Raw genomic sequence first — 11,088 nt, forward strand, 5'->3', positions numbered from 1 at the left:
TTGGAACTGGGATCGCGGGGCACCTGCTGATTGGGCTGGGCATTGCTCTGGTGTATTGTCAAATTCGTAAGATGATGGCAGCCACTCAAGGAGCCCAAAGGCTGTTCGTCGCAATGAAAGGTTTGGGGATCACAGAATGTGGCGATTTCTGGACTGAATCGCAAGATGGATCACATCATTGAGAAGCTTGAAAAGGAAAAATTGAATATGAGAGCAGCCAGCATGGACGAATAGAACAGACTAGTCATTGTATTGTCTGCTCGCGGAAAACAAACATCGTAATCTACGATTTGACTCCTTCGAATGGCCTTGACGCTGTGAACAACAGGAACAGGCTGTTCTGAAAACATCCCAGAGAACACCTCAATGATGGACGCTTTTGACCTCCCTCCCTCATTAACGACACCTGGAGTCGAACTTTTGCTTGCTTGCAGAACGGCCCCAGTCTATGAACATTACATCATCACACCCAAGACAATGGGCACATACACACACACACCACCCCTCCCCCAACCCACGTCCTTCACCCCCCTTGTTTCCCCTCGGGGTGATGGACGGCTGGCAGCGCTTCATAGCAGCAGCCGCCCTCCAGGGTCCCAACTCCCCGCCCCTCTGTTGCGAGTTGTCGTGATTAAATGTAACGTGTTTATGTGTGCATTGCATGGAGGTTTTTTCCCACTCCAGACTAGGCCCCCTTAGGAGCCCAGTCTAGATTGTATTTTTTTACTCATCTTCTTCCCCAGCGTTTTACCTTTTTCTTATCTTTTACGGGGCGCCTTTGGCGACCCATCAGCTTTCCTGTTCTGTAACCCTGTACACTGTTTGTTTGTCTAATCTTGAACGGGTTTGTGCTGAAAACATAGTTTTGTTAAACTTGTGCAATGACAATAAAGCCATATCCTATCCTATCCTATCCTACAAAGCTAAAAAAAAAAACTAATTTCTGTGGTCTACATAACATGTAGACCACAATGAAGTGTTTTAAGATGTCGTAAAAAATCATGATACAACCCCTTTAAAGCTATTGAGGTCAAATAGAGTGTGCTACTTGGTTGTAACCAGCAGAGGCACTCAACTCATTTGCTGTCTAAAGAAGCCCGACTGTTCATGGGAAGTTGAACTGTATCCCCGTACAACTCGGCCAGAGCCGGCCCAAGGCATAAGCGTACTAAGCGCTTGCTTAGGGCCCCGCAGCCACCAGGGGGCCCCCAAAAGCAATTAACAAAACTTTCTTATTTTTATTTTTTGCATGTACGAGTCTGACTGATGATTTCTAAATGTACAAAGATATATTATTGTACAAAAACACAATTTTAGGTCAACAGAGTGCTGCTGCTGATCTAGGCCTAGTGATTCTTCCTGCCTCTCTTTAAGCTGCCTCTACAGCACCTGTGACGTTTGCCGCCTGCCGTGCAATGCCAGTGCGCACTGGGCATCAAAAGCGCAGATAGAGGCAAAACAATGTCACAAAAAAGGACATATCCTTCAGGTGCAGAAAAAAGGAAGAAGAAGAAAGTGGAAGAGGAGAAAAAATGCCATGATAAAGGTATGTTTGCATGACTTGGTAATAAAAAGTTTATCAAAGAGATTTGTAGCTGTAATTAGCTTTAGCTAGGTGACGTTAGCTAGCTAGTGCGGTGCTAGCAATATGTTTTTAGCATCAGGTTACTAGTGAGATATGTTGTTTGCACAAATTGTTTCCAGCAGAGCACGGTAATTTATGTGAGTAAAATAAACATTATTTTTTACATCAACTCATAAGTTATGTGAAAGTTCCCCAGGAGCATTGTTAAAATACTTTGGAGGCACAGAATCAGCCCAGAGCCAGTCCACATCCTCAGGCTCAACTGTGAGTGATGAATCAGGTGAGGAAAAGACTGTCACCATACAGTATACATTTAATTTCATAGTATAAACATTACACCTGAAGGGAAATTAATATAGTCAAAGTATCTCATTAATATGTGTGCCTATATGTATGTATGTATGTATTTCATCGTAGGTCCATCTCCATCCTCTACAGTGCTCTCTCACACACCTCCATCCTCTGTGCCCACTGTCCCCTCCATGTCTGAAACCACAGCTGATTTATCTAGTAAGTTAACTGCAAAACACCCTTTATAATTGCTCATTGTACTGCAGAACATTCTGAGATTAATAATTATGTCCAACAGTGCAATTTAATGACCTTATCGGTCCTTCTTTTTTAGTCATTGTCTTTCTTTGGTCACTTCCTCAGCAACTTCCACCACAACGTCCCCTTCACACCATGGACCATCATCAGCTCCGCCAGTTGACCCAGCTGAATGGCCTTCCTTCCTCTCAGATTCAGACATGACTCAGCAGGTGATCAGAGGACCACTGTCTATTAAGGAGAACTTTTCATTCCCCAAACGGCATGATGGCCGAAGTTTTCATTATCATTATACCTACAGACAGCTAGTCAATGGGGAAAAAGTCAAGCGTAGCTGGCTGACTTATTCAAGAAGTAAAGATGCAGTCTATTGTTTTTGCTGCAAATTATTTTCCAAAAAGTCCTTAAAACTGGCAGCCGAGGGACAGCGGGATTGGGTCAACATAGGTGCAATAATAAAGTGAATCAGAATCAGCTTTATTGTCCAGTTATGTTTAACACACATGGAATTTAACTTCAGTAGACTGCGCTCTCTTTGTACAAAGTAAACATTAAATATGAACAATTAACTACAAATATAAACTAGTAATTAAAGACTAATATGTACAAGACTGATGAGACAAGATGACACTTTTACTGTTAATACAAAGCCTTATCACTTGGACTGTTCAACCCCAGGCCACTCTTGTAGCTGAATGTTTTCTACATTTTAAGATTAGGAACCATATGTGGCACTCTGGACATCATTCGTTCATTCATTGGTATTATTTATGTTCTTAACTGGGCCACCCCCATATCTTTATAAATGACATGTCATTTGTAAAGACATACCAGGCTGACAATAGGATAATGTAAACAACACTGCCAGAGCCGCAATGAGTTTATAGTAGGTGTGTGAAGGATCAACAATCAATATTATTGGCAGAAATAGAGGGCCCCAAAATCAAATTTTGCTTAGATTTTGCTTTGCATGGAGGCTTGGGCCGGCACTGAACTCGGCATTATTCTGCTCAATACAATGCTTATATGAAAACAGGAGTTCAGAAAATTTAGACTGAGATTGGCCCATCACTTTCAAAATGTCCGTTATAAGTGAAGTTGAAAGGCTATTTGATTATTTCATATACAGTAATCATTCAAAACCGATTCTCGATTTGAAACCCTTCTCGCAATGTATTATTTGGTATAATAATTATAAAGAAACATTTTCAAAACAGGTTACAGGTAAGAAAAACTCCATCTGGTTGCATGGAGATACCCTAAAATTGTATTTAAAAAAAATATTTTCTATAATAAAAAAGGAAAAAATACAAAAAATAAATAAAAGTAGAAAAAAAATACAAATGTATATACGTGTATATATATGTATATATGTGTATATATATATATATATATATATATATATATATATATATATATATATATATATATATATATATATATATATATATATATATATATATATATATATTATATATATATATATATATATAATGTATATATATATATATATATATATATATATATATAATGTGTGTGTGTATATATATGTACACTACAGTTCAAAAGTTTGGGGTCGCATTGAAATGTCCTTATTTTTTAAGGAAAAGCACTGTACGTTTCAATGACGATAACTTTAAACTAGTCTTAACTTTAAAGAAATACACTCTATACATTGCTAATGTGGTAAATGACTATTCTAGCTGCAAATGTCTGGTTTTTGGTGCAATATCTACATAGGTGTATAGAGGCCCATTTCCAGCAACTATCACTCCAGTGTTCTAATGGTACAATGTGTTTGCTCATTGGCTCAGAAGGCTAATTGATGATTAGAAAACCCTTGTGCAATCATGTTCACACATCTGAAAACAGTTTAGCTCGTTACAGAAGCTACAAAACTGACCTTCCTTTGAGCAGATTGAGTTTCTGGAGCAGCACATTTGTGGGGTCAATTAAACGCTCAAAATGGCCAGAAAAAGAGAACTTTCATCTGAAACTCGACAGTCTATTCTTGTTCTTAGAAATGAAGACTATTCCACAAAATTGTTTGGGTGACCCCAAACTTTTGAATGGTAGTGTGTATGCGTATAAATATATATGTGTGTATAAATATATGTGTATATGTATATGTATATGTATGTATGTATATATGTATATATATATATATATATATATATATAGATATATATATATATATATATATATATATATATATATATATATATATATATATATGTATATATATATATATATATATATATATATATATATATATATATATGTATATATATATATATATATATATATATATATTTATTTATTTATATATATATATATATATATATATATATATATATATATATATATATATATATATATATATATATATATATATATATATATATATATATATATATATATATATTAACGGTATAAATTATAATGTTTAGACAGTTTTGGTTTTGTTTCTCATTCTCAAACTTTTCAAACTTAATTTTGGTTTTCATCGGTCTGAGTTTGTTTCCAAGCGTTCTCCTGACTGTTAATACTCAAGATGCTCCAGGTAGCTGGGGTCAAAGGTTGACTCAGGACTGCACACTGTTTTCAAAATGTACCACCCTGAGATGGCCTGCAACTATAAAACATCTTGTACGTTTCTTGCATCACACGATTATATTCCATTCCATTATACATGCACATTTAAAATATACAGCACAGTCCATAATGCCCTTCAGAAACAAAATAAGTTCCATAGGCTCACGGAGCAGCGAGGCATTTGCCTGATCTGTTTTGTAGTCTGCTGTCACGCAGCAATTTCAATCGCGAGCAACAGCTGTGCATGAATATGGAGTAACTATCTGAACCTGCTTTTCACACCTTCTCAACAGCTCCTTCATTTTAAATTCTTTACACTGCCGTGACCCTGTTGACTTTGGATTTGTTCCTGTGATCTTTTTTGTTTTTTAACTAGTAGAGAAACGCTATCCAAGAGTCTGGTGTTATGATAGGATCGGACGGACTTTATTTATACCAAATTGGGGAAATTGCACATGTATCATGTAAAATGTTCATACAGAATGAACATGACAAAAAGTAAACATAAAGCGGAATGAAAGAGTAAAAAGCAATAGTAAATAATAGAAAATCAATTGATTCCATGATTGCCCGCCCCCAAAAAAACATAATTTTAATTTAAAAATAAAACATTTACTTTCAGATAAAAAATAAACAACACTATAAAATGTACTACAAACAACTACAGTAGTTTAATGAAGTAATGTACAAAACACAAAACCAGTGAAGTTGGCACGTTGTGTAATTCGTAAATAAAAACAGAATACAATTAGTTGCAAATCCTTTTCAAATTATATTCAATTGAATAAACTGCAAAGACAAGATTTTTTTTTTCAAATAATCATTAACTTAGAATTTAATGGCAGCCACACATTGCAAAAAAGTTGGCACAGGGGCATTTTTACCACTGTGTTACATGGCCTTTCCTTTTAACAACACTCAGTAAACGTTTGGGAACTGAGGAGACCAATTTTTAAAGCTTTTCAGGTGGAAATCTTTTCCATTCTTACTTGATGTACAGCTTAAGTTCTTCAACAGTCCGGGGTCTCTGTTGTCATATTTTAGGCTTCATAATGCGCCACACATTTTTAATAGGAGACAGGTCTGGACTACAGGCAGGCCAGTCTAGTACCCACACTCTTTTACTACGAAGCCACGCTGTTGTAACACGTGCAGAATGTGGCTTGGCGTTTTCTCGCTGAAATAAGCAGGGGCGTCCATGAAAAAGACGGATGGCAACATATGTTGCTCCAAAACCTGTATGTACCTTTCAGCATTAATGGTGCCTTCACAGATGTGTAAGTTACCCATGCCTTGGGCACTAGTACACCCCCATACCACTGGCTTTTGAACTTTACGCCTATAACAATGTGGATGTTTTTTTTCCTCTTTGGTCCTGAGGACAAGACGTCCACAGTTTGGACTCGTCACACCACAGAACACTTTTTCACTTTGCATCAGTCCATCTTAGATTAATAATTATTTTTAATTAGCTTGACCTAAGCCTTGATAATCATATTTGTAATTAACACATGTTTTAATATCTTTAGACAAGGTAGAACTCTACTCTTCAAGGTGAATACTGTACATTATTACTGCACTTTATTACTTCAAAAAAATACTGTAATTGCTTGTACTACAATCTGTTGTATTGTTTGTATAAAATATTTCTCATCCAAAAGTCAGTTTTGCTTTTTAAAAGGCGTGTTACAATTGTGCTGTTTTGCTGTGGGAAGGCACCAATTAAATCATTTTCAATTATTTTAATGGGTGACATTGATTTGAGATACAAGTGTTTTGAGTTAAGAGTTCCGTCACAGAACTTCTTAAGCTCATGAGTTGAGGTACTACTGTATTATGGTAAAAGAAAGTATAAAATACAATCAATCAAAATAAATAGAAGTGTAACAGTTTATGAATTTGGATTGAGAGTTTTTAATACGCAAGATTCGGAAATTATGTCTTTGTCTGACCTTTTGGAGCAGGTCATTATGAAAACCTAAAACATTGTTAAAGCTATTCACACAAAAGCTAAGCAGATTTATTTTGAGTGGTGTGACCTTGAACTGAAAAATAGTTTGTTTTTTGCATATTTTTTTACAAACCTCCTTTTTGACACTTACATGTAATGTACCACATCATTTTTAGTAGATCATTTACTAACATTATTATCATTGAAAATGTAATGTAAAATTCTATAACATGCATGCAAAGAACTCAGGAAACGTTTCCCATCTGGCAACTCTACCTGTAGACACGCCCCCTCGGGTAATATACTTCTGATGTTGTTCACACCAGTCACGTCAAAAATATGCCTTCTCACTGGCTACTAATCAAACTACAACTGTTTCGGAACTAAGGGTGTTCGGATCGTAATCATTCAAATACTGTTTGAATAACAGCAAAGTAGACAGCCGTCAACATTGAGGTTCAGCGACCTTATGTAAGCTAGCTAGATGATGCTAACTATGCTAACTAGCGAGCTTGTTTCAGCTCCCATAATCATCTCCCTGTCCTACAACGCAGTGCGGAATTTAGGCAAGAGGAAAAGCGAGTACCTGTGGCTGAGGTGAGCGTTCAACAAATTTTGTTTCCATACGATTTTTTTATGTAATTTAAAAACCGTAAAAGTGATATTTTGACTCAAATGAATATTTGAATATTTGACATCTCACAGGCCTGGTGTTCATATTACTTTAGCGGTGACAGCTGTAGTGTTTATGCCAACAAGTTTCTGTCCAAAAAATATTTAAGCAACACCCACCAAATTTTAGAAGAAAAAAATATTTTTACGTACAAACGTATATATACTGGAATATATAAATAAATGATAAATGGGTTATACTTGTATAGCGCTTTTCTACCTTCAAGGTACTCAAAGCGCTTTGACAGTATTTCCACATTCACCCATTCACACACTGATGGCGGGAGCTGCCATGCAAGGCGCTAACCAGCACCCATCAGGAGCAAGGGTGAAGTGTCTTTGCCCAAGGACACAACGGACGTGACTAGGATGGTAGAAGGTGGGGATTGAACCCCAGTAACCAGCAACCCTCCGATTGCTGGCACGGCCACTCTACCAACTTCGCCACGCCGTCCACAGATACACTACCGTTCAAAAGTTTGGGGTCACATGGAAATGTCCTTATTTTTTAAGGAAAAGCACTGTACTTTTCAATGAAGATAACTTTAAACTAGTCTTAACTTTAAAGAAATACACTCTATACATTGCTAATGTGGTAAATGACTATTCTAGCTGCAAATGTCTGGTTTTTGGTGCAATATCTACATAGGTGTATAGAGGCTCATTTCCAGCAACTATCACTCCAGTGTTCTAATAGTACAATGTGTTTGCTCATTGGCTCAGAAGGCTAATTGATGATTAGAAAACCCTTGTGCAATCATGTTCACACATCTGAAAACAGTTTAGCTCGTTACAGAAGCTACAAAACTGACCTTCCTTTGAGCAGATTGAGTTTCTGGAGCATCACATTTGTGGGGTCAATTAAACGCTCAAAATGGCCAGAAAAAGAGAACTTTCATCTGAAACTCGACAGTCTATTCTTGTTCTTAGAAATGAAGGCTATTCCACAAAATTGTTTGGGTGACCCCAAACTTTTGAACGGTAGTGTATATGTTTTTTTAAATAAGTTATTTACACAGAAATATTTTGTGAATGTTTATTTACATATCTTTAATGTTTCCAAACAGTGCCTGTTACACGTTAGTAAAACAGCTGATCAAACAAAACAGAAAAGTCATCGTTATGGACCCACTAGCTGCGGAAGCTAGCTCTCCAATCAGCTAAACAGACTCAATAACTCCACAGTGACGTTCTGGTGAATTTACGGAACTGAAACCATACGAAAAGAAGGCCATTGTAAGTTAATAATACTAACACAGATACATGTAAACATGTTACCATATTTGCTAATATCAACAACGCTAGCTTGATTACATTACGATAGCACGTACAAATATGCATGAAAACACTCCTACAGACATCACACATGGCACTGTTTAATAAGTATGAATTGTTTTAGTTAAATTGTAAAATGTAAAAACGTGGCTTGGAGTGACGAATGAAGAATCTTTTTGAGCAGCTTTCGAAATGCAAAGCACAAAAAGGACGTCGATTTTCAACCGCCGCACCTGCAAGTGAGCGAACTTGGCCAAAAGATGGCACTGTAGCACAAACAATAACACACCTTTTCAGTGTCTCTGCTGGTTTTAAAATCAATGTGTTGAATACAAAACATTATGGCCGTTAGCGAAGAAAAATGCATGAATTAGCCGCACCGTTTTATAAGCCGCAGGATGTAAAGCATAGGGAGAAAGTAGCAGCTTATAGTCCGGAAAATACGGTACCTTTGAATGTTGCACAATACTCCTCTTGTTTGGCTTTTTGAATTTGTCTTACTTGTGGAGGACAACTCGCTCTTATTTTGCATCTGACTGTCGATTGTTCAGCTGCTGTGAGCTGTCTATCAGTGTCACTTTGGCAAGAAGGCAGCCCTTTGAAAGCTGATCAATGAGCTTGTGTGTGGTCTAAAGGGACAAGACTCAGCCCGAGTGTCCATTTTCTTCTTGGCACAAGTGTTTGACTTGTCTCCATTCAATAGCGTAACATTATTTTTGGACGGTAAAAAGTGCAGGGAACTGAAAAACATTACAACTATGCCCAAACGCATTATATTCTCTGCTCAACTCACTGTGCCACACTTTGAACACCCCTGCTCTATGTGTGGCGGTTCTCGCGGGAATTCGGGCATTGCCTCATTCAAATTCTGATTATTGTTTTTTGCCGTCTGGCCTTGGTAGTTGGGGATGAGAGCAGTCCACAATGAATCATGAATGAATGTCAAGGCTATCTCATCTGACATTCACTTTGGTTAACAGAAAAATGAGATTTGGCAAAGGAGCTGGGGCAGTTCATATTGTTAGAGACCAATCCCTCTGGCGGGCCAGTCGTCTTTCGTCCCTGCTGATTTATTTCTTCAAGTAGAGAACACTGAGAAATACTCGTGGCTCCATGCCTTTTTTTTTTTTTTAATGAATGTTCAAGTTTAGGTCCCAAAAGCTATTCCAACAAACTCTTTTAGGTGTCCATCTACTTATTAGCTGGACACCCTACCCACCCAGCCAACCCCCTACCGGTATGTGTGCAGCACTCATCATCGTCTCTTGTCAAATCCAAGGCTTTCCACCCCGGGAAGATAAGGGAAAAGCTGATCTTATGAACCGACACTGCTGGGGAGGATCTTTAATAGGAACAGAAGGGTTTGATGTTTTTTTTTCCAGAGTCCAATAATACGATATATAAGACAGATGAGTGCGTGGCAAAGACGCGGAGACGCTGATCGTGAAATAACCTTTGCGCTGGGGTGGCGGTGTGGAACTTGGTTCAAACTTTTTTCTTTCTTTTCTAATTTATGGCATCTTGTATCTGACAGTTTGGAGTCAGCACACAGTTTTTGTTTTTCTCTCAGGGACGCAGTTTGTGTTCACAGTCTGTGAGCACTGATTAGGCAATATGACGGTCGAAAAACACTTTGTGTGTATTTGCAGCGGGCCAGGAGGATTAGACTGTTAGGATACTGAAGTGCATTTCTGGTCTTGTCGCCCTCTCCCAGGCAGAAGGGCAACACGGCTGCGTAACTGGATAAAAGGGAGGTCGGAGACGCCGTACTGAACCAAAAGTTGCTTTATTACAAGCGTGCGTCATTACACAGGACTGCAGTTTCTGGGAGGATGTCAGGTCAAATATGAAGGACTCCTAAACTGGAGAAGCCAAACCACCAGTCTTATATTCCTACCTCCTGTCTGTGTGTGTGTGCTGGGTCAGGAGAGCATATCCTGACCATAAAAGGAGATGTTTGTGGGTAAGTGTCTGGAAAACAACTGCTTTAAGTCACAACTTAAATGTTGGCGTTGAGCTAGACAGGTAGTCTCCTCTCAAGGATATGGTTATCGCTTTTGCATTCCGAAGTCCCAATTAGGGTCTCTTTCCTACGAGAAGTGATCCAATCCACCTGCAAATTTCAAACTAAGGGGCCTTATCTTATTATGTGCTTAAACTGAAATGCCACTGTTTACTTAAACTTGAAAGTTTCCTTTCTCCAAGATGAATATGAACATTCACCATGTACAAAACATATAATGAGTTAAATACTGTAATTCACTTCAATACAAACCAAGGTATGGTGTGGATTGAAAGGTTTTGCTGGATGAACATGGCAAAGAAAAGTAACAGAACGGCCTGATTTTTTGTAGCTCAGCAAAATCAGGGCTCCACCAATTCTAAAGAATTTGTACTCCTTGCTAATCAAAAAGCCAATCATTTAGATTAATCAATGGCGACCTTCTGTACAGGCTGTGGG

General features: G+C 37.8%; 1 protein-coding gene across 1 annotated transcript; it reads left to right on the forward strand.

Annotated features, from left to right (window-relative positions):
- The first annotated feature begins 1,416 nt into the window (after positions 1–1,416).
- Positions 1,417–10,374, forward strand: LOC133659135 (uncharacterized). The gene is made up of 5 exons (XM_062061869.1): positions 1,417–1,546; positions 1,782–1,865; positions 2,003–2,095; positions 2,240–2,346; positions 10,342–10,374. The coding sequence occupies exons 1-5, from the start codon at positions 1,462–1,464 to the stop codon at positions 10,372–10,374; spliced, it is 402 nt and encodes a 133-aa protein (XP_061917853.1). The 5' UTR covers positions 1,417–1,461.
- Positions 10,375–11,088: the final 714 nt, after the last annotated feature.

This window comes from Entelurus aequoreus, linkage group LG10 (genome assembly GCF_033978785.1).
Source record: "Entelurus aequoreus isolate RoL-2023_Sb linkage group LG10, RoL_Eaeq_v1.1, whole genome shotgun sequence".
NCBI classification, from domain to species: domain Eukaryota; kingdom Metazoa; phylum Chordata; class Actinopteri; order Syngnathiformes; family Syngnathidae; genus Entelurus; species Entelurus aequoreus.

Bases quoted from the DNA above. Each gene is read 5' to 3' on its own strand.
- LOC133659135 (XM_062061869.1), top strand. From the start codon at position 1,462: ATGTCACAAAAAAGGACATATCCTTCAGGTGCAGAAAAAAGGAAGAAG. The intron at 1,547-1,781 runs GTATGTTTGCAT...AAAGTTCCCCAG, and splicing joins GAAAAAATGCCATGATAAAG to GAGCATTGTTAAAATACTTT. The intron at 2,096-2,239 runs GTAAGTTAACTG...TCACTTCCTCAG, and splicing joins AACCACAGCTGATTTATCTA to CAACTTCCACCACAACGTCC.